Source organism: Vombatus ursinus, unplaced genomic scaffold (genome assembly GCF_900497805.2).
Source record: "Vombatus ursinus unplaced genomic scaffold, bare-nosed wombat genome assembly UNPS02014785.1, whole genome shotgun sequence".
In the NCBI taxonomy this organism is placed as follows: Eukaryota; Metazoa; Chordata; class Mammalia; order Diprotodontia; family Vombatidae; genus Vombatus; species Vombatus ursinus.
Window position 1 is genome coordinate 15,367,637 of NW_020954563.1, and position 23,998 is coordinate 15,391,634.

General features: G+C 44.8%; 1 protein-coding gene across 1 annotated transcript in view; it reads right to left on the reverse strand.

Moving 5' to 3' along the window:
* The window catches only part of CDHR2 (cadherin related family member 2), a 39,302-nt gene that overhangs the window by 9,947 nt on the left and 5,357 nt on the right, over window positions 1-23,998 (reverse strand). Inside the window, exons 4-25 of the mRNA XM_027867209.1 lie at window positions 22,580-22,719; window positions 20,272-20,325; window positions 19,443-19,532; window positions 16,949-17,038; window positions 15,252-15,377; window positions 14,927-15,058; window positions 14,745-14,820; window positions 14,218-14,333; window positions 10,592-10,825; window positions 9,959-10,114; window positions 9,519-9,680; window positions 8,607-8,668; window positions 8,211-8,454; window positions 7,314-7,553; window positions 4,548-4,617; window positions 2,744-3,355; window positions 2,511-2,582; window positions 1,927-1,976; window positions 1,442-1,593; window positions 828-936; window positions 584-672; window positions 90-161 (exon numbers count right to left, since the gene is read on the reverse strand). Coding sequence (XP_027723010.1) covers window positions 90-161; window positions 584-672; window positions 828-936; window positions 1,442-1,593; window positions 1,927-1,976; window positions 2,511-2,582; window positions 2,744-3,355; window positions 4,548-4,617; window positions 7,314-7,553; window positions 8,211-8,454; window positions 8,607-8,668; window positions 9,519-9,680; window positions 9,959-10,114; window positions 10,592-10,825; window positions 14,218-14,333; window positions 14,745-14,820; window positions 14,927-15,058; window positions 15,252-15,377; window positions 16,949-17,038; window positions 19,443-19,532; window positions 20,272-20,325; window positions 22,580-22,719 — 3,148 coding nt within the window. The remainder of the gene's footprint in view (window positions 1-89; window positions 162-583; window positions 673-827; window positions 937-1,441; window positions 1,594-1,926; window positions 1,977-2,510; window positions 2,583-2,743; window positions 3,356-4,547; window positions 4,618-7,313; window positions 7,554-8,210; window positions 8,455-8,606; window positions 8,669-9,518; window positions 9,681-9,958; window positions 10,115-10,591; window positions 10,826-14,217; window positions 14,334-14,744; window positions 14,821-14,926; window positions 15,059-15,251; window positions 15,378-16,948; window positions 17,039-19,442; window positions 19,533-20,271; window positions 20,326-22,579; window positions 22,720-23,998) is intronic.

Genomic DNA, 23,998 nt, shown 5'->3' on the forward strand with positions numbered 1-23,998 from the left:
GACCTCCAGGTGACTGCCTCCCTTGTGTGCCTTTCTCATACCCTACCCCCATATGAAGCACCACCCCGTTCTGTGCTTGAAGCACCCACCTGGCGGTTGAGACTTCAGTGTCCTTAATGCTCACAATGTAGACCGTGGTCCTCGTCGCTTCCATCAGGGCACTGCAAGCCAAGCAGAGACCAATGGAGAGACAAAAGCAGCTTGTGCCCCCTTCATCCCTCCAGGGCTAGCCCTGGTCCCAGCTCACAGCCTGGGAGCCACCTTAACTGGGCCCTGAATGGCCTGAGCCACCTCCTGATCCTGGCAGTACCAGGCTCAGGGACAGGCACAGAGACACAGACAGGGCCAAGACGGGGGGCGGACACTGAAGGAAGGGCAGGACTGGGGCAAGGAATCAACAGAGACACGGGCAGGATGAGGAAGAGAGATGGGGCAAAGAAGGAGGCACAGAAGTAAAGGGAAGGACAGAGACATGGGTATATTCAGGCCCGTTCAAGGTTGGACACACTGAGGAAGGGTCCCATTTCCCTCCCTGGTGCCCTTTCCTCCCAAGGGTCCCTGAGATTAAAGCCCCAGACCATACGCTCTGATCATATTAGCATTGCTTCCCACTTCTGCTGCTCCTGATGAGAACTGAAGCCGTAGACGATGGCTCTGGTCCACAGTGAAGAGCTAACAAGGATCAGGAAAGAGAAGACCATGAGACTGAAGGCTTGTGGGGGCTGACCACTCAGAAGGATGGTACTTGGGGTGAGGCCAAAGAGTTAGCGGGCCAAAGGTCTTGGGAGGGAAGTAAGGCAAGAGAGACTGAGGGTTCATATACTCACATTCAGGGAGGTATTCACTGTCAGAGGGGAGTTCTCAATCGGGTTATCCTGGGCCCTGATTGTTAGCTGGTAGGTTCCCTGGAGGGAACTGTCAAGGGAAGTCACCACCCTGGGGAAAGTCCCAGGTCAGGATTAGGGCCAAGGGTTCCCCTCCACCATGCTCAGAAACCCCCCCTTTTCACAATTAGTCCCCTCCTCCTCCCCTGTACTCTGCCCACCTAGAATGATAGTCTCTTAAAGCTAGAGGGGACCTCAGAAGTGGCCTAGTCCAGTGTCCTATCCAATGCAGGAAAACCCTTTATGGTATCCTCAATGCCTAGCTTCTATTTGGGTGTTTGCAGGGACCTCACTACCTCCCAAAGCAACCCAGAACCAAAGAATGTCAGATTTGGAAGAGAACACAGGGGCAATCTAGGCCAACCCATACCTATATGGGAATCCCCTCTAAAATATTCCCCTAAAAGCGGTCACCCAGCCTTCACCTGAAGGCCTCTTCAATGACCGATTACCAGCCCTTCATTCCACTGTTGAAAAGCTCTGATTATCCCTTCCCCACAACAAGGCCACTTGCCCCTCTTCAGTTCCCATCTCTGAGACCCCCTTCCCCAGGTTACTCTATGCTGCCTGTGTATATGTCGCCTTCAGATGAAGACTTGATCCGGAATAGGCCTTCAGAGGGGATTCTGGAGCCATCCTTAGAGATGAATTCCACCCAGTCAATGAAGAAGGAAAGGACCGCATTGACCCCATCATCCTCATCTTTGGCCTGGGGAAAAGAGCAACATAAGGTAGCCTGCTCTGGGGCTTTCTAGTCTGAGACCTGGAAACACTGGGGATGGGGAGGACAACGGCCAGATAATCAGAGTTTCATGGTTCCCCCAGAACTGAAAGAGAACCTAAAGATCATCAAGTCCAATCCTTTTTTTTTTTTAACAAGGGAAATGATTTATCTAAGATCACATGGAGAATCAATGGAATAGGAGAGCAAGAACCCAGATCTTTTGACTCCCAAGCTAAAATTCTTTCCAATGCAACCATCATGTTATTTCTTAGAGACTCAAATGGCTGAACCGAGAGGTCCCAAGGAGTGGACTCTTACCTTCACAGAAGCCACCTGCTGATTCGGAGAAAGAATTTCTGGTATGATCACTACAGAGAAGAGATAAGATTAATAGACTCAGCAGATGCCAGGTCTTGGGGACAAGATGCAAGGGGCATGCCCAGAGAAGAGATAAGATTAATAGACTCAGCAGATGCCAGGTCTTGGGGACAAGATGCAAGGGGCATGCCATTAGGAGAGCAAGGGGGTGATGGTGGGAGGATAGTGGTACGGAGAGAGACTGGACTTGTGATTTCATTAATATGGGGAACCCTAGGTTAAGGAAACACCTTCTATTAATGCAGGTCCCTGCCTTCTCTACAATTTAGAGAATTACCTAGAGAGCTGAGAGGTTAAGTGTCTTCTCCAGGGTCACACAGCCTGTGTATGTCAGAGGTAGGTCTTAAATATAGGTCACCCTGACTTACAAGATTGGTCCAAGGGGTAAGGAAGGTCCTCAAATTTGCCTCCTCACCACAATTCCCTGGTGTTGGACCAATCAGGTTGAGGCCACACCAGGGAGAAGCAAGAGGATCCAGATATAGAGAGACCCCCAGCACAGAGAAAAAGTGATTATTCCTCACCAAATGTCTCATTCAAAGGCAGGAATTGGGGTGGATGGTCATTCACATCCAAGATGGCAATGGGTAGAGTCTCTGCAAAAGCAGAAGTCAGAGACTCAGTCCTACAGAAAGAGGCTAAATCTGGTATCTCTAGAGCTCCCTATCATTCTCTCCTCTCCTCCCACTGGCTTTACTTAACCATTAGCTTCCCCCCTTCACCATTCTCCCCCTGCCTGCCTGAGCAGAGCTCTCACCATTAGGGCTGCTGGCAGGGAAACCCTCAGCTGTATGGAGATCCCAGGCCTGTAGGAGTAATCTGACGAGGTCACAGACTTCATAATCGATGGCCAAGCTGTCGTTGATATAGACACTACCGTTGGGGACCAAGCTAAACCAATCTTGGCACACAGTACCCATGTTAACCTCCCTCTTGAAGCAGCCTATGTCCTGAAGGCGGATTTCCAGTGAGGCGTTCGTGTCAGGATCTTGGGCCACAACCCAGGTCACAAGCTCATCCTTTTTGCCTTGGTGCTCAAACACTTTGACCTCCTCCAAAGAGGATGCTAAGATGGTCGGGGCCTCATCATTCACATCCTCCGTAATCACCAGCACTGTGGCAGACCCTATCCCTTCCGATTCAGCCATGTTCTGTGCCAGCATAAGCAATGTGAAGTTGCTGGGTGGCCTCTCGTAGTCTAGACTCACATCTGGGACCAGGAACACATTCCCACGACTCCAGCCTGAGCCCCGGAACGTGGAACGGATCTCAAAGTTGCTGGCTCCATCCCCAGTCAGAGTGAAGGTGACGCGGCTGTTGACATCTGTCTGGTCGGCATCCCAGGTCTCCACAAAGCCCAAGTATGCACCTGTCAGGCCCAAGAAGGAAATTGAGCCTCTATCTCTCTCCAAAGACCTTCAGCTGCCAGCCTGGTCATTGGGACACACCCTCTGATTTGGAGTCTGGTCCTTTGGGATAGATTTCATTGGAGGCAACTGGGAGGCACTTTCTGAACCCAAACCTGAGGCACTAGGAGAAGGTCCCTGGCCCAAGAATTAAGTCATTGCCTCCCCCCACCCCAATCTTGGGGATTTCAAGGCAATTCAACTCTTCAAGTATGTAATGAGCCCAGGTGTGCTGGAATGGGGATGTTGGCAAGATGGCAGATATCTGAACTCCTAGGGACTTAGAAAGCTGAGACTTAGTTTTCCTATTTATTATATTGCTAAGGATAGGGACTGGCCCTGTGACTCCAATGTTATAGGTAAAGGAAGCTTCTTCTACCAATGCAGGTCCATACCTTCTTTGTAACTTAGTTACTTAGAGCACAGAGTGATTAAGTGATTTGCCCAGGGTCACTCAGCCAGGATGTGTCAGAGGCAGGACTTCAATACAGGACTTCCTGGCTTCTAGGCTGGTTCTTCAGCCATTATTCTATATACATTACTATGTCTCTCAGCCAGGTGGTGCAGTGGATAGAACACCAAGCCTGGAGTCAAATCTGGCCTCATACACTTACTAGCTGTGTGACTCTGAGCAAGTCACTTAACCCAGTTTGCCTCAGTTTCTTCGCCTGTCAAATGAGCTGGAGAAGGAAATAGCAAACCACTCCAGTATCTTTGCCAAGAAAATGTCAAATGGGGTGACAAACAGTCAGACATGACTGAAACGACTGAACAACAAGAATGTCTCTCATATCGAGAGACATTTAAGGCTTACAAAGTGAATTGCCTACTACTCCCTACTGAGATAGGTAATGCAATTGTTACCATCCTCATTTCACAAATAAGAGAACCTAAGCTCAGAGAGGGGGAATAACTTCCTCAAGATCACACAGCTAATAAATAGCAGAAGAGGTACTCAAACCCTGTCCTGCCTCTGACACATACTGGCTGTGTGACTCCGGGCAAATCACTTCTGGATCCAAGGCATGGACTCTAAATCCAGAGGCTCTTTGTACTACACAACACTGCCTATGCCACCCCTCCCCCCCCCATCGCTCTCATACACACATACTTACATGTGCTTCATTCTGGAAGGGGGGGCAGGGTAATACTCACCCTTCAGTCTTTCCTTTACATAGAATTCATAAGTATTTTGAACAAACGCAGGCATGTTGTCATTGATGTCCTGCAGATAGAGAATGTTTGGGGGTAACTGGCAGATAAAGGTTAAATTTAACAAAGCAGAAACATATAAAAGAGGCTGTGGACCAAATATGGGGTGTGCACTGAATATGAGGTGAGGTTGGGATCCAACCTCTCCCATTTCCAACAGACTTGTTTCCTCTTGGCTGTCAGCCAATGACCTAAAATTCCCACCAACTGCATGTATTCCATACTTCTAGGAAAACCAAAAAGGAACCAGGATTAGAGACAGGGAGATTAGAATGGATCTCAGAACTGGGGAAAGGAAGAAAAGAATATGTACCTCCTCAATGACCACTTTCTTATTCCCCAACCTTCCCCCTGAGACTTCTACGATGCATTTAATATAGCTCTTAGTGTTGGAAATTAGAAAATAGAATGCCAACGCTAGAAGAGACTTTAAAAAATCATCTAGCTCCATCCTCTCATTTTGTAGATGAGCTAGAAAAATTAAGATCTAGATCGACATGATCTAGAAAAATCCGTGACCTAGAAAAAATGAGTAGCTTGTCTAGGAGCACACATGTAACAGACAGAGTATATTATAGTTGATTGTGATTACATCTTAATTCTCTTCTATACCATTAGCTGTGTGAGGGCAAGGATCATGTATGATCTGCACACAGTGAGCACTGATGCATTTACTAAGAGAATTGGCATCATCTGTCCAGAGGTCCCTCCTTTCAAACATTCACTCCTCCTATGGCTTCTGAGATAGTGCCCTCTCTCAGCTCTCCTCCTACCTCCATGACCACTACTTCTTAGACTCTTTTGCTGTCCCATCATCCATCATCTGCCTCCCATGTGTGGGTGTTCCCCAAGGCTCTGTCATGGGCTCTCTTCTCACTCTACATTTTCTTTTGATGTTCTCAGCTGTTCCCATGTGTTCACTAATCATCTCTTCAAGTGCCTTCCAAATCTCTCTCTTCAATCATAATCTCTCTTAAACTCTCATCTCAAATCATCAACTGTCCACTAGATATTCTCTACAGGATATCTTGTAAATATCTTAAATTCAACATGCTCAAAATGGATTGTCTTCTCCTAAAACCCATCCTTCTTCCTAACTTCCCAATTTCTGTTGAGAATAAAAATATCTTCCCATTAAATGTATTTTGCATGACTATACATGTATAACCTATGTCAAATTGCTTGCCTTCTCAATGAGGGAAGGGAGGGAAGGGGAGGAGAAAATTTGGAACTCAAAATTTGAAAAAAGAATGTTTGTACATGTAATTGGAAAAAAATAAAATATTTTTAAAAATAAATCTCTTCCCACTAACCCGGATAAAATAACTATCATTTACAAAGCACTCTATGGTCTATTAATCACAGTACAAATGTTATCTCATTGGATTCTCACAAAAGCTCTGTGAGGAAGGTGCTGGTCATCTCCACTTTAGAGAACTGGAAACTGAGGCTGAGAGAGGGATTTAGTGACTTGCCCATTCTCACACAACTAATAAGTGTCTGAGATGGGATTTGAACTCAGGTCTTCCTGGCTCTAAGTCTAATGCTCTCACTTACTGCACCTCCAAACTGCCCCCTCAGTAAATGTCACATCTCCTTCTCTTCTGTCTCACGTGGGCACTGACACACTTCAGGCCTTTTGTCATACTGACTATTATATTAGCCTCCTGTCCTCCAGCTTCCCATGCCGTCTCTGTCTAATCCATACTCCACACAGTTGCCAAAATAATCTTCCCAAAGTGCCAGTCTGACCATGTCACTTCCCTTGGTCAAAAACCTTCAGATGACTATCTATTTGCCTCTAGGATACAATGCAAACTCTTCAGGGAGGCATTTATAGTCCTCTACAATCTGGATATAGCCTCCTTTCTAGCCTCATTGCACACTGCTCCACTCTATGCACGGCATGTCCCTCCCAAATTGGAATGCTAATTATTCTCCAAACCTGACATGAGACCGCCCCCCCCCATACATTCACACAGGCAGCAATGCTCTCCCTACTTATCTCTGACCTTCAAAATCTTAGATCTTCCTTGGAGGCTCAGCTGAGGTGCCATTTCTTCTGTGAAGCCTTCCCTGACACCCACCCACTCACACAGCTGTCAGAGTCCTCTTGTTTTTAAAATTACCTCTGTAATATCACGTATCCTCATGTACACTGATCAGCAAGCTTTCCCTCAGCAAAATGCAAGCCCCTTGAGGACAAGGTATGGCTTTACTGTGGTCTGTGTATTCCTAGTGTCTAGCACAAGATATTACATATGCTAAGTGATTAATAAATAAAATTAATAAATGGGTTGAGTTTATTGATTTGTTGTTTAATTAACTGGAAGTGTAACCCTAGTTCCAAAGCCCACTGGTATGGGACTCTCTCCTCATTGGCAGAGATGGATATCCTGTCTCGCATGAGGATTGTGGCAGAGTTGACAAGAGCTCAGTGAGTTTTGGGAAGGGAGTTACAGAAGAAATTGAGAGTGGGCAAGGGCCGACCCAAGATGTCTTTTCCTGACCCAGAATTCACAGCCTCTAAAAAACGGGACCTTCTATATCTAGGACACTTTAAGGTCAAAGCAGTTAAGACCTCTCCCTGACCTCCTCCCAGGAAACTCTAAATTATAGGTAGAGAATGGAAGGCAGTGAGCCTAAGGAAGGCTACAGGAGCCTAAAACCAGTAGAAGGAGGAGTGCTTCTTTCCCTTGGCCTTGTTACCTCTACGTTGATGGTAACATTGACTGTGGTGTTGAGCGAGGGAACTCCTAGATCATAGACAAACACCATCAGTACGATCTTTCCCGACAGGTCGGGGTCAATGGCTTCACGGTCCAGGGGCCCCTGGTTCTTCAGTAATCCACTGACTGAGTCCAAGGTGAAGTTGTTACTATATGGCCCAGGCAGGAGCTTAAAACGGATCTCACTGTTATTAGTGCCAGGTTCATCATTGTCATAGGCCTTCAAGGTGGGGGAAGAGAAAAGGAAGAAAGGAGAGGTCAGGACCCATAACCGCTGCTGTGCCTGATTCTGCCCCATGTCACCCCCTGGTAGTTGTCTCATGTGAATGACAGCACTTCAAAGCCCATCCAGTAATAATGCAAACACTGGTCAGTGGTCAGAATCCTGGCTCAGCAGCCAAATGGCAATGGACAAGTTTCTTGGACTCACTATACCTCAGTTTAATAGACTATATTTCTGAAGCATTTAAAAGTTTACACAGTACTTTACAAATATTTACTTATTTGATCCTCACAATAACCCTAGGAGGCAAGTATTATTATTACCTTCATGTTACAGATGAAGAAACTGAGGCAGACTTCCCCAGGGTTACATAGCCAGAATGACAGATTTGAACCCAGGTCTTCTGACTCCCAGGTCTAATGCTAGAGCATTGGTCTACTGAAGCACCATGCTGCATAACCTCAATTTACTCTTCTGTAAAGAGCTTGAGGGAATTCAGAGAATTCCATGGTTCCTCCAAACGTTTAATCTAAATTCTTCTCAATGTGATTAAGGCCCAGTCCCAGGGTTCACTTCCTTCTTCCCACAGTGGATCTTTCTCTGCCCCAGTATCCACTGCTGAGACCATTCCAGTTCTCCACTCCCAGCCCTCACCTGGATGGTCACTGAGACATTGTCCATCATCTCTTTGACAAAGATGTTGTAGGAACCAGTGACAACAGGGGCCTTGTCATTGATGTCCAGCACGATGATCTGCAGGAGGGTGGAGCCCGTCAGGTCACCTCCATCTGTGGCCAGCAGTGTGAGGTAGTAGACAGATTGCAGTTCCCGGTCCAGTAGGGTGCCATTTTTCACTGTTATCTCTCCAGAGCTGGAGTTGACCTGAAAGATATCCGCACTATGGCGGCCAGATTAGAGGGGAAGGAGGAAAATTGCTGGGAATAGGTAGGCCTACCTATGCTCACTCAATAGGACTGCTATTGGCTTGAAGGGCCGGTCTCCACTCAAGCCCCAAGCCCACTAGCTCCATGACGCTAGGCAGGTACATACCTGTTCCCTGAGATAAGTTGGTAGGTGATGCGTCCTCGGAAGTCAGTATCAGGGTCTGTGGCCTAGATAAATATAACCCAAGGGTACTATCAATTAGCCAAATCTCCCACACATTATTGCCCAGTGACTCCCACCCTCTACTCCTGGAGAGTTAAGAGTATGTCCAGGAAAGGGTGACCAGCTTAATGAAAAGATTGGAGATCATGTCATACATAGTTAGCTGAAGGAACTCAGCTGTGTAGCCTGGAGAAGAGAAGACTCAGAGCAAGAGGGACATAATGGTGGTTTTCACATATTGGAAAATCTGCACTTATTTTGCTTGGCATCAGAGATCAGAGACAGATCTCTCTTCTTAACAAGAAAACATTTCCTAAGAACTAGAGCTGTCCCAAAGTAGAATGGACTGCTTCAAGAGATAGTGATTTTCCCATCCCTTTAGGTCTTCAAGTGATGGCTGCATGACCATCTGTTAGAAATGCTATAGATGGGATTTCTGCTCAGGTAGGACTTCATCTACATGTCCTCTGAGGCCCCTTCAAAGCTGATATTCAGGGATTCTATCTTCCTTTCTGAATCTGCCTGTCTTTTCTTGTCTCTATCTCCCTGTTGCCTTTCTGTCTGTCACTTTCATTCATTTATTGAGACATGGACAGACAGACAGACAGACAGACAGACACACACACACACACACACACACACACACACACACATACACATGCTCTTTCTCCTGGCTTTTGCTGACGCTCACTACACACTGCTCCATGTTTCTCAAGCATAGACACTCTGAGAAATGCTAATTCTTTCCATAACTGGGAATGCTAGCCCAGGCCAGCCCTAGGAGTTGGGGGAGTCCTTTCCTCATATCCACCCTCCACCCCAGGAAGCCCCTGGTTCTCCTTTTCCATTCCTCACCTTGATGTCGTTGGTAACCACGGTGCCATCTGGGCAGTGCTCATATACATATAGAATGTACTGGCTCTTGTTGAACTGAGGTGCGTGGTCATTAATATCTTCCACATGGATGGTTACCTTAGCAGTGGAGACCACGCCGTTGCCAGAGTCATTGGCTATGACCTTCCTCAGGGGATACAAGTATTAAGGAATTAGCACAGTGAATGAGAAAGAGCAGTACATTTGTAGTCAGAAAGACCTGAATCCTAATCCAAACTCTGTTACTTACTTAGCTATGAGACCTTGGGAAAGTCACTCCCCCTTTCTTGGCATAAATCGCCCCCTTTGTAGAAAGGGGGGCGTGGACTAAGTGATCTCTAAGGTCTCTTTCAGCTCTAAAACCCATGATTCTATGGTGTTAGGTGGCTCACTGCCCACTAAGCAGTCCCACCATGTCTCACCTCTACTTCCATTATCTGCTTCCGCTCAAAATCCACAAGGTTAGGCTGCCAGACCAACACTTGTACCTCTCCTGTGTTCACTACCTTTTCAGGGGACACAGCAAAAGCCATGTGATCAGGGCCAGACAGGGATAGCAGGAAAGTACCATTGAGGCCCTGGAAATAAGAAAGATACAGGTTCTGTTAGTTAGGGTTCCCTTCCTGCAGCCAGTCTATACTTATTTAACAATAATAGTAATGAATCTCACTTTTATCCAATTCAATTAAATGAGCATTTATTTCTATCCATACACTCTCATTCACCCCCATATCCTAGCCACCACCATTCACCATTATCTACATCTATTCCATCCAACTCCCACCCAACACCATTTACCATTATCTGTATTTATCCACTTTCATTTATCCCTATAAAACCTCCATCTATTTCTACCCATCACCATCTATCTCATCAGGGAGCTTCCAGCTGGTTCCCAAAGATCCTACCCCTCTCCTAACTTGCTGCATGGTCTCACATGAAGGGAGTGGTTAGCAGTCAAGGGAGGGGTAGGGAGCTCCAGGAAAGAGAACTCAAGGAGGAAACAGAGGGAAGCATTAATACAGTTTAGCTGGCAGCATAGCAACAGTGCCTACCTTGTCTGGATCATAAGCCACCATGGACAGGTTACTAATGGGCACTCGGGTGAAGGAGTGTTCAGTCACATAGCCACTAAAAGTAGATACCACCTTATCATCAGAGAAATCACAGTCCGGCAAGATGCAGTTGTAGAATTGGGGGGAGTGATCGTTAACATCTGTCACTCTTATGGTGACCCAGGTCTTGGCCTTTGCCTCTTGCCCATAGATGTTGAGATGGATCTCTGTGGCCTGCAGATAAAAAGTGGGAAGAGGCTTACAGAGGGCAGAGCAGGAGGAAGAGAAGGTTGACCACAAGATGGTACTCCCCCACTCACTCACTAAGGTACAGAGAGACTTGTGTCAATGAAATAAGGTTCCCATACCAATGGAATTACGGCTCATAGATTCAGAGCTGGAAGAGACCTTAGAAGGCATTTAGTTCAGCTCCCTCATTTTACAAACAAGGAAACCAGAAGTTAAGTGCCTTGCTCAGTAGCACATAGCTACTAAGTGACTGGAGCAGAATCTGAACCCAGGTCTTTCTGGCTGCAGCACACGATCCACTACATAGTGTTAGGTCTTCTGATGTACTAAAGAATATTTTCATTATCAACTTCACATGAGAACTATGGGTTGCAGTGGGAAGAATTATGGGAACTGATGCAGAGTAAAGTACAAAGATCCAAGAAAACAATATAATCAATGAGGCCAACAATGTAATCAGAAAGAACCACAACCACAAAGCCTGAACGCTGTGTAATTACAATGAGCAAGCCTGTATCCTAAGAAGAAATGAGAAAATGAACTTTCCTCCCTTCTTTGCAGAGGTGGGGAAAGATGGATGCAGAATTGGGCATATGTTGTTAGATTCCGTTGAACTGCTTTTTGCTTTCTTTTTTTTTTGTTGCAAGTTATGATTTCATGGTGGGGGAGGGGAGAAAGGAGGGATATGTTCAGAAATAAAGGTGATGTAAAAACCAAAGATATCAATCATTTTTTTTTAAAGGAAAGAGAGTGTTGTTTCTTCCCAACTCCATGCCTTTGCTCATGCCATTCTCTGTACCTAGGATGCCCTCCCTCCCCCTTCTTCGTCTGTTGAATTCCTATTCATTCCAGTACACTTAGCATGTGATCTTGTATATTACGGTTATCTATTTGTGTTCTATCTCCCTGCTTCAAGAGGACAGGGACCCCAAACAAAGATGGAAAGGGTAGAAGAAGATAAAAATAGACAATTTTAATTATCTAAAATTTTAAATGTTTTGCATACACAAAACCAATACAGTTAAAATTAGAAGGAAAACTGGTAAAGGGAGGAAAAAAATCTTTGCCGCAATTTTCTCCAATAAGGGTCTCATTTCTAAGATGCATATGGAATTGATTCAAATTTATAAGAATTAGCCTTATTGAGGCAGCTAGGTGACGCAGCAGATAGAGCAACAGCCCTTGGTGTCAGGAGGACCTAAGTTCAAATCTGACCTCAGACACTTACTAGCTGGGTGACTCTGGGCAAGTCACTTAACCCTGATTGCCTCAAAAAAAAAAAAAAAGAATAAGAGTTATTTCCCTATTGATACACGGTCAAAGGACATGAATAGACAGTCTTTTAAGGAAGAAATTAAAGCTATCAATAGCTATGTGAAAAAATGTTCCATATCACTAATAAATTTTAAAAATGCAAATTAAAACAGATCTGAGTTTCCATTTCACATCCACAAGACTGGCAAAGTTGACTCCCAAAAAGAAAAAATGACAAGTGGTAGAGGAGCTGCAGAAAAACAGGATTCGGCCATTCCGAAAAGCAATTTGCCCAGAAAATTATTAAACTATGCGTACCCTTTGACCCAACAAAACTGCTACTAGGCCTATACCCTAAAGAGAACAAGAGAAAAAGGATCTAAATACACAATAAATGTTTGTAGTAGTGCTTTTTGAAGTGGTGATAAAGTGGGAAACTGAGGGATGAACATCAATTGAGGAATACATAAACAGATTATGGCATATGAATCCAATGGAATATTACTGTGCTATAAGAAATGACGAAAATGATGGTTCCAGAGAGACCTGGAAAGATTTGTATGAAGTGATATAAAACGAAGTAAATGGAACCGGGAGTAGAGTATGCAATAACTACATTGTAAAGACGAACAACTAGGAAAGACTTAATTAAGAACAATGACCAATCACAACTCCAGAGGACCAGTGATGAAGTTTGCTACTCTTTTCCTGACAGAGAGATGATGGAGTCAGGGTGCAGATTGAAACGTGTGTATTTTCTGTTCATGGACAGTGTGGTAATTTGTTTGCTTAATTATGAATATTTGTCATAAGGATTTCGTTTTCCTCCTCTCTTTTTCTGATAGGGAGGGGGGAAGATAGCAGGGAGAGAAAATAGCTTTTTGTTCATTAGGAAAAAATAATTTAAAAAAAACACTGAGACCATGTCTCATCTAAATCATCCCTAGCCCTCAGCACAGGGGTCCACACAAAGCAGTTGCTTATTAAATGTTTATTTATTTGAATTGTTGATTATGATGTTTAGGGAGAATGCTGTTGGAATTTCTTTTTAAGTACCCCTCTGTGGACACACACTCTTAATAAATGTTGACTGGATGAATGAATGAATGAATGAATGAATGAGTGAGTGAGTGAGTGAGTGAGTAAGTGAAAGTATCTGTCTCCAACTCACCAGCAGTCCATAACTAGCCTGGTCTGAAAAGCCACTTCCTTCTGATTAGACATCCAGATACAAAAGGTGGGCTTTATACTACAGAAAGCCTAGAGATCACCGAAGTGCTGAATTACACAGCCCCAAGACCTTATCCCAGGATTCCTCAATTTGGCCAGTCTACTTTCTTGGGCTGTGGAGCCCCGCCCATAGCTAATAGGCACTAAGCTTGGCCTGGGCGTATAACACTGCCCTCTAGTGCCACCACTTCCAACTCTAAGGTTCTTCTTCCTGTCCAAAGAGCAGAGGGGGACAGAAGGAAGTGAGGTTACAGCTGACTCCACCCACCCAAGTATGTGGCCGGTCTTCCACGTTTGCAAGCCTATCACTACCTCAGAGACACATAACTCAAATCTCACCTCCAAAGAAATATTCTCCAAGCATCCCACAAGCAGACAATGTTCTTTTTACAACATTTCCCTGGAGACAGTGAAGTTGACCCTCTTTCTCAGAACCTTGGACTCCACTCCTGACACCCTGGCTCTGATTGCTTTTGCTTTATCTTGCCCAGAGCATCCATTTCTATGCTAGGCCACCAGGTGTTCATCCACCACCCCCACCCCTGTGCAGCTCCCCTTTATGTGTTGTCTTCCCTCCCCCCATTAGAATGCAAGCTCGTTGAGGGCAAGGACTATCTTGCTCTTATTAGTATTCTCAATTCTTAGCAGAGTACCTAGCATATAGTAAGCACTTAATAAATGCTCTATGTATGTATCTATCTATCTCCCTATCTATAATAATATCCACAGACAATGCCCACTTCTTCACAGATACAAACAGATGTGAAGAGGGATGAGGAAAAAGGAGAAAAGGGGAGGGGAGAAAAGAGAAAAGGGTTCCAGTAGCCAGCAAAATAGACAACTCTAGCTGGGACTGGGTGGGACCTGTGTCCCTTCTTCATCTTTGAGCTCACCGTGACCTCCAAGAGCACCTCTTCATCTTCATCCAGCAGTAGTTCCCGATCCAAAGGGTGGCTCACCTCGATGACCCCATCCTGCTCCCCGATGCTGAACCAAGGCCTTGTAGAATCTGAGCAGGAAGACTGAGGTGAGGGGATAGGGGCTGGAAGGCTGAGGGCCCAATCTCCATCCCCAAACCAAGCAGATTGCCCAAGAGAGGGAGGGACTATGGGCATGCATCCTGAAGCCAAGTTCAGGATCCTGGGCATGTGGGGAAGATACCCTGCTGTTTACTAGCCCTCTGTCATTTCTCTTCCCATTTCTTTTCTCTAAATCTCAGGGATCCTGAATCTATGATCCCAATATGGTGACCTCAATGCTATCCCTTTTCCATTCCACTTCCCTCCAACTCTAGTCTATGGAGGAAGAGAGGGTAAGGGGAGGAAAAGGGAAGAGAGGAGGACGAAATAGGTAAAGGAGAAGGTATAAAGGAAAGAGGAGGGAAGAAAAGGAAGACCCAGCAGAACCACTGTCTTCTCACTAGAAATAGAGAATTTGACCAGATCGTTGATGCCTTTGTCTCCATCCATAGTCTTCAAGGTCAACACTGAGGTGCCCTGGAAGGAGAGGCCACCAGCCTAATCAGAAGGGGGATCCCAAGGAAGACCTAGACCACCCCATCCCAAGGTCCACCCACCCACCCACTCCCAGCCCCTGCCTCACCACGGCTGCATCCTCTCCTACTGAAGCTATGTAAGGCTCCTGGAGAAACTGTGGGTCCAGATCTGGAAGGTCCATCACTGTGATTGTCAGGAAGGCTGATTGGGAACACAATGGTTTAACCGGGTCTTGGTCCTGCAAAGAATGGCAGGACGGGCTTGTTTGTGAGACCTCCTTCATTCTACCCCCTTCCTCCTTTCTCCCTAGCTTTCCAACCAGAACACTCCAATCAGGCCCTAGGAAGGCTCCTTTCTCCCCGACAGGAAATCCTCTCTTGCCCCTCTACCCCAAAAAGTTTCCCTTCCCCCAGACCAGAGTCTTCTCTCACACAGGACTGCAGTTTCAGTTGGTAGAATATGCTTTTGTTGTTGTAGCTGAGAGGACCTTCAAGGATGATGGTTCCATTGGGCAGGATGGAGAAGAGCTTCTGGTTTTCCAGAGTGTAGGGGATGACCTGACATAGGGGTGGTAATAGAGATCAAATGAGAGAGTTTAGCCCAGTTACCATGGGGCGAGGGCAGGCCACTGTTCTGGGCCCTGAGGGAGAGTAGGCCTGGGCCCGGCTGAGCCAGCTCTAAGGCTACTCAAGGATCCTGGCCTGCCTTTCTCTAGTTCTGCCCCCACCCAACACACTGCCCTCCATCTCTTCCATCCAGGTCTTAGGAACCTCTGAAGTTGAGCAGTGAGCCATAGTCAATTCCTCTCCTCCTCCAATTGGCAACCACTCTCATTGCCCCCCTCCCCACTGAACCCAAGTTATTAGGGAAATGTTGAAAGCCCATACGACCTCCAGCTAGAACTGAGACAAGAACACAGGAGTCCTGGTTAGAGTCATAACTAACCAGCCAACCTAACTGGGTCTTGGACCTAGGGAACTAATGCTGGGGGCAATGGTTCTTTTCTCCCCAGCATTGGTCTTTTTCCCAAATTTCACCTTGGCACCTCTGCTTGTCTGAACTGACTCAGAGTGCAACTGTCTCAGTCCCATTTCAGTGGGGCCTCTTTCCTGGGGCCTGTCCTCACAATCATGGTGGGGGAAGGGACAAGGGGACAAGATGTCCCCTCTCCTGGCAAGGACACACTTGAAACTGGATTTTGCCCTCGAGCCCTACCCCCATCCCTGCCACCCTTCACTACTGAATTTGTCACCTACACAGACACACACAAGAATTCCTATGGCTCTGGTCCTAGTACCCAGTTTAGTCTCTCTTCTCTGACCCTGGGCTGGGAATAGGTAGGTTTGAGCATAGTTCAGGTTCTGCCAATGACTTGTCACATGACTGGCCAGTCCCTTCCCTTTCCTTTGCCTCAGTTTCTTCATTTGTAGAATAAAGAGGTCCAAGGTCTCCAGGGTCCTTTCCAGTTTAAACTCTGAGATATTAAAATCTAAGCTCTAACTCTGAGTAAATCACGTAATTAGATTAGCTACTCTCTAAGGTTCTTTCTACTCTGACAGTAGATGATTCTGTGATTTTTTTTGAGGGACCTTCCCCTCAGAGGACAAAGATGGAATTATGGCATGTGAGAGGTATCAGAGTCCTTAGAACATAAAGCTGGAATGTCAGACTGGAGATGGACCTTAAAGACCATTTTAATCCAACTCCCTCATTATACAGATGGAAAAACCAAAGCTCACAAGAGTCAGCTTGATTAGTTACTGGGAGTGAGTGGCAGAGATGGTGCTGGAGTCCATTCCCTTGAGCTGTTCTGTTTCACCCACCAGATAGCCCTCCTTCTTCCCTGCCCACTCATAGCCCTGAAGCTGTCCAACGTAGGGGGAAGGGACATCTCTCAGTGCCTCTTCTCCTTCCACACCCCAGGGTTGATGCCACCTAATTGTGTGGGAAGACACTGCCCTCTTGTGGTCTCACAAGGAGCAATCCAGCTTTCTAGTTCCTAGGACAGACCCAAGCCTCTAGATCAGGTAAGGTTCTGAAGATTCCTGTTGTCACATGGATCCATAGCCCATGAATGACCCTCCACCCCAGGTGATCTCAGAACACCTTCGCTCCCTGTCTGACTCACCTCAAGAATGGTGTAGTTCACTACGCCACCTAACCCCGTGTCCCGGTCTTCTGCTCTCACTGTGTAAACCTGGGAGCCCACAGGTAGGGTCTGTAACATAGAGAAGAGACGGATCAGGAAGTTTTAGAGGCTGTACACACCACCCCCACTTCTGGATCAGCTCAAACCCCAGTCTGGGGACCTGAGCCACCCTCCTGGCTTAGGAGAAGGAGTGGGCAGGGACTCGGGCCTCCTCAGCTTCCAAGACCTGGAAGACCTCCCTCTAGAGCATCCTGATACTCAGTGACTGAATCCAGAAGTTTCTCCTTTCTTGCCTAGGGACTCCAGTTTTTAAGTCCTCTATCCAGGTCTGTAGGACTGGCATAAGCCCAAAGGGAAGTTTTAGGAACTAAACTCATGGAAGGAGGAGAGGGTAGAGAGAGAGATTTCCTCATTACTGCCACCTTCTCTTCCATTCTCCATAGGTTATTTTAAACCTCTCCCTCTCTCTCTCTCTCTCTCTCTCTCTTTCTCTTGTCTTCAAGCCTCTGTCACTTTTCCTTCTGACCCTCATCCCTTCACTCCTAGTAGATGATCTTGTTTCTTACTTCACTGAAAGCAAATTTATTAGATTTAGATCCCCTCATCTTCTTCACCATCTACAAACATACATTCACCTGTTCTCTCCTCCTTCCTTCAAGTTTCAGATGTGTCACCCCTCTTCACTAAGATTAACCTCTCCTCCTGGCCCCCTAATCCCATTCCCTCCTATTTCCTCTAGAACCTTAGTCTATTAATCATTCCTTTCTTTCTCCTGCTTCTTCAAGTTCTCCTCATCTGGCTCTTTCCCTTCAGCCCATAAACATATTCCATCCCCCTTAATCCTAAAAAAGAAAAAAAGTCTTTTCTGTATCCTACAACCTTCTTAAGCTACTGAACCATCTCTCTCCTCCCCATCATTGACAGTCTCTTAGAAACAATGGTTCACGTACCCTGTCTCACATACTCTCCACCCACTGTCTTCAGCCCCTGCAATCTAGCTTCGAGCCTTACCAGTTAACTGAAACTTCTCTCTCCAATGTGACCAGGGACCTTCTAGTCATCAAATCCAATCTTCTCAGTCCTCATTCTCCTCTCCAAAGCATCTGACTCACAACCACCCCTTCCTGGATGTTCTCTCTTCCCTTGTCTTTTATAATATTGCCCTCTCCTGGTTCTCCTCCCATCTCCCGTATGGTCCCACCTGTCTCTAAAAATAATACTTCCTCCTATGTCCTTAGAATAGACCTTTCCAAAGTGTCAATGCTTAGTCCATTTCTCTTCTTTCTCCATTCCTTGAAAATCTCATTTACTTGTTTGATTTCAATGTTCACTTCTGTGTTGATAACTAACTACTCAATCTATATCTCTAACCCTGACATCTCTCTGAAGATCCGTCTTTTATCTCCAACTGCCTGCTAGATATCTGAGCCTGGATGTCACTCCTGGATGTCAATATGTTCAACATTAGCATCATCATTTTCCCTTCAAAACCTGCCCCCTTTTCTGACTTCCCTATTACTATTTCCACCATCCTCCTCATCACTTGGGCAAGAAAAGTCTTTTTCTTTCCTTTATTCCTTATATCTAATCAGTCACTGAGTTTTTCAGGCTCTACCTCCACTGTATCTCTCATTCATTCCATCTTCTCTTGGATTCATTGACTCACACTGGTAGAGTTGGAAAGAGCATCAGAGGACAATGAATCCAAACTTCATATTTTACAGATGGAAAAACTGAGGCCCACAAATGGAAACTGCCTTGCCCAAGGTTATATTGAATTAGTGGCAGGGACTAGACTCTAGGCCTAAGTTTTGACCTAGTGCACTTTCCTTTACCCCATAATACCTACCGTTCCAGCCTAGTTCAAGTCTTAGCACTTCTCACCTGGATTACTGCAATGTCTCCTAACTGGTAATCCTGCCTGTAGACTTTCATTAGATGTGGAATCAAGAGCCCTAACTTGGAATCTAGACTCTGCCACTGACAAATTGTATGACTGTAGGCAAGTCATTTCATCTTTCTGACTTGTTTTTCCCGTCAGGAAAATGGAGATAATAATACTTACCTGGAGTCTCTCTCACGAAGCACTTTGCAAATTTTAAATCACTATAGAATTATTTTACATATGATGCCCCAAGGAAGGGACAGAATTGAAAATCCTGGCAAGAATGATATTTTATTCTTCTCCATCTCAACACCACCAGTACCATTACTCTCACTAAGTCCACAAATAGCAGAAACCCAATGTGGAGCTCTGCTCTTGGTCCTGACTTCAGACCCCTGCCCTACTCAGCCTGACCCAGGACCCTCTCTCCTTGGTCCTGACCCCTAGATTTATACCCCTTCTGGTGCTGACTCTGGTCCTCTCTCCTTGGTTCTAATCCCAAATCCCAATTTCCTTGATCCCGACCTTTACACTACAAATATCCCACTGCCCTCCATCCAAGACTCCTGAGCTCATAGTATACTCTACCTCATTGATACTAGTAGAATAGGGTGTGTTCAGGAAGACTGGTTCATTGTCATTACAGTCAGTCACAATAATTTGCAACTGCTTCTGCACCTTTATGAGGGAAGAGGAGGCCAGTATTAGACTGTATGATCCCTAGAGGTAAAGACGATGTCATATCTATATAACATAGAGATAATCCCAGAATATGATAGTTTGTACATAGTAGGTACTTAATAAATATTGGACGAATTGAATTTATTCAATTCTCAGAGCTGCCTAACTACATCACAGAACTTTCTTAAGGTTCAGTACAGCTAGGCTCCCTATGCATGAGCCACAATTTGATAGGTCTAGCTGAGTGAGGAAGGGACATAGCTAAGCCCATTCCTGATCATCCTGGTTCTGGAGGTAAGAAAAGAAGCAGAAAATGCCAGTCGTTGTCAGAAAAAGCCTGGGATTTTAGGAGAAAGATCAAGCTAGACAAGTGATCTGGCAATCCCTACAGTTTTGCTTTGACATTCTATATGTATGTCAAATGACTTCTCATCCCAAGTCTCTTTTCAAGCAACTCATCTTCCATCTTGTCTCAGACCCAGGTGCTTGAATCTCAGTGATCCTCAGGTACCCTGGTACCAATCCAGCCTGGCTTTTGTTTTATTCTTGCTCACCTCCCATTCCCCTTTCTTTACCCTGAGGTTTGTCTCAGGTTATGATTATCTGCTGGCCCCACCTAAGGGAAAAATAGAACATCATGAACCCAGGAGTTGCCTATGTCCTAAACTAGTTCTCTGGGGTTCCTAACCCTAATCTCTACCTCAACTTTCCAAGCCTAGGCATTCCCCCAACATACCTCTGGATTTACATTATCCCACACAGAGATGGTGACATCAAAATGGAACAGTGTCTGTGGAAAAGCAGGAAGGGAGGGGTGATGCAAAGCTGACCCAACATGGATCCATTGAGCATGAACCACAAACTTCAGGGGGTTGAACTATAAAGGGTCACCTATCCACTGCCCACACTCCTGTCAATGCTATATCCTTAGTTCTTTCCTCCAGCTTGAGCTCTTCAAGTTACCAAATGTGGCTCATTCCCTCCCAGATCTATCCATATTCTCCCAACCTGTCCCTTCTCCCAGAATCCCCTACTCTGTGCCTTCTGACCCAGATCTCCCAGTCCATGTCATCTCCCAGATCCCCTGATCTATATCCTCTGCCCAGACCACTCTCTACAGATTTCCTGAACCCTATGTCCAAATTTGTCATCTTCCCACCCATATTCACTTCCAGAGTAAGGACTATTCCTGTCTTAGAAGTATTGATTTAGAAAGACTTGCATGGTCTGATGCTGAGTCAAGTGAGCAGAACCAGAAGAATGTTGTACACAGTAACAGCCACACTGTGCAATGACTAACTTTGATAGATTTAGCCCTTCTCAACAACGCAAGGATCTAAGATATCTCCAAAGGTCTCATGATGGAAAATGCTATACACATCCAAAGAGAGAACTATGGAGTTTAAATGCAGATTGAAGCATACTATTTGCTCTTTTTTTTCTTCTGTTTTGTTTTGTTTCTTCTTTCTGGTGGTTCTTCCTATTGGTTCTAATTCTTCCTTACAACATGACTAATATGAAAATATATTTAACAGGGATGTATTTGTATAGCCTATATCAGATTGCATGCCATCTTGGGGAGGGAAGGGGGAGAGAGGGGGAGAAAAATTTAAAACTCAAAAGCTTATGCAAGTGATTGTCGATAAATCAAAATAAATTAATTAAAACATTTTTTAAAAGTATTGATTTAGAGCCAGAAGGGACCTTAGAGATCATCTAGTCTAATGCCATCATCTTAAAAGTGAGAAAACTGAGGTCCAGAGAGGTTAAATGCCTACGGTCACACATCTAATAAGTGTCTGAGGTATTTTTACTTTTTACTTTATCTCTGATAAAGGCCTCATGTATAGGGAATATATATAAGGAACTGAATCAAATATATAAGAATATGAGTCATTCTTTAACTGACAAATGGTCAAAGCATATGAACAGAAAGTTTTCAGATGAAGAAATCAAAACTATTTATAGTAACATGAAAAAATGTTCTAAATCACTATTGATTAGAGAAATGCAAATTAAGCTACCACCTCACATCTATCAGATTGTTAGTATGACAGAAAAGGAAAATGATAAATGTTGGAAAGGATGTGGGAAAACTGGGACACTAACGCACTGTTGGTGGAGTTGTGAACTGATCCAATCATTCTGGAGAGCAATCTAGAATTATGCCCAAAAGGCTACAAAACTGTAAATAAACTTTGATCCAGCAATACCACTTCTAGGTCTATATCTCAAAAAAATCAAAGGAAAAGGAAAAGGAAAAGGAACTATATGTACAAAAATATTTATAGTTACTCTTTTTGTGGTGGCAAAGAACTAGGAACTGAGGAGATGTCTATCTATTGGGGAATGGCTGGACAAGCTGTAGTATATATTTGTAATGGAATACTATTGTGCTATAAGAAATGATGAGCAGGATGCTTTCAGAAAAACCTGGGAAGACTTACATTAACTGAGGCAAAGTGAAGTGAGCAGAACCAGGAAAACAAAATGCACAGTAATTGAAATATTATACAATATTGTACAATGGTCTGCTGTGAATGGCTCAGCTATTCAGATCAATGCAATGATCCAAGACAATTCCAAAGGCCTTATGATGAAAAATGCTATCTACCTCCAGAGAAAGAACTGATGGAGTCTAAATGCAGATTGAAGCATAATTTTTTCACTTTATTTTCCTTGCTTTTTTTGGTAACATGGAAAATATGGAAATACGTTTTGCATGATTTCACATTATAATTGATGCCACATTTCTTGCCTTCTCAATGGGTGGGGGGAGGTAGGAGGGAGAGAGAGAATTCAGAACTTAAAATTTTAAAAAGATGAAAATTAAAAATAAATAATACTTTTAAAAAGTGCCTAAGGCTGCATTTGAACCCGACTCCAAATACATGCTGCCTCTCACGGTACAGTGTCCTGCTCTGAGCCAATACAGTCCCTAGACCTTAACGTTTTATGTGCTGCCTTTCCAAAGGACTCCCTCTACTCCTCCTTCCAGTTTTAGCCAATGATGACCCGCTTCCATCTTATTCCCAAGCTTTTACCTCATAGTCCAAAGGACTGCTCAGAATAGTCTCCCCTGTGGACTTGTCGACTTCAAAGAAATACGCATAACGACCACTCATCCGGTAGACCAGAGTATCATTATCTTGGTCTGTGGCTGTAATCCAGAAAGCTACAGTCCCTGAGGGTGGAGAGAGAAGAGAGATCTGAGATACACACACACACACACACACAGAATTTCCCTTATAGTTGACTCCTGGGCCTGTGTGGGAGACAGGGCATAGCCCTATAAGAGCTTCTGGGAGTACCCGTGTCTTGTAGACATACATTTATGGCTTATTACGGTTAAAAAGAACCTTGGAGGTCAACGGATTCTAGAATAGTAGAGCTAGGTACAGTTTGAGAATAGACACTTATTAAGTGTGTGTTGGTTGATGGTTTGATACAATGTTAGAATAAATAACATAGGCTGGTAGAGTCAGAAGAGACTCTAGGATATAGAATGTCAGAGGTGGAAAGTGCTTTAGGCATCATCTAGTGCCCCAGATTTGGGTCCAACCTCCTAATTTTACAGATCAGGAAAATGAAGCCTTAAGAAGGGAGACAACTTACCCAAAATGACACAGTGAGTTTATAGCAGTATAGCAAAGCATGGTTAGCAGGACAGTGGTTTTTTGGTTGTTGGTTTTTGGGGGGTTTTTTGCTTTGTTTTGTTTTTTGTTGGGTTTTTTTTTTTTGGTTTGTCCTTCCTTCTTGAAGAGGACCATGTCATCAGAAAGACAATGCCATGACTTGCAAGTGAATTGGATTTAAGTGAGGGAGGGCTGTGCAAAGTTACCAGCCTCACTTTCTCCTCCAGAGCCATCTGGGTCCAGTGGCCAGATATAGATCAGGACAACTGGAGATTGGCCAGGCAGGATAGTAGTATAGCAAAAACTCAAACATAGGTCATCTGTTTTTTATTCTGGCATTCTTTCCACTGACCCATCTTGACTCCTTTATGGGTACAGAGAGGAACAGGGCAGAGACCAATAGTAAAGCTCTTAGTTAACTCAAGCCCCTAGCTATGCTCTTCTATGGGAGCCCACTCATGAAAAGGTTTCAGGGACAGTTACCTGGAGGGACACATTTGGAAATGATCTTTAGAAATTCCCAAACTGAAAAACATAACAATAGCATGATAGCACAAGGAAGAGCTGGGGAGATGGGTGGTCAGAGGACATGGCTTCAAGCCCAGGATCTTGGGCAAGTTCTTTCCCTCTCTAGGCCTCTGTTTCCTGATCTGTAAAATGACAGTTGAGCCAGATAATTTTTAAGGTATTTTGAGACATAAAAGTCTACTGTTTAGTGTCTAAGAAGTAGAGATGATTTGGAGTCATCAGCTCAAGCACAAATGGACATGCGCCCATAGCACTGTCCCTTCTGTTCTGGGATAATTTCAGTCCCTCATTGTAGGACTG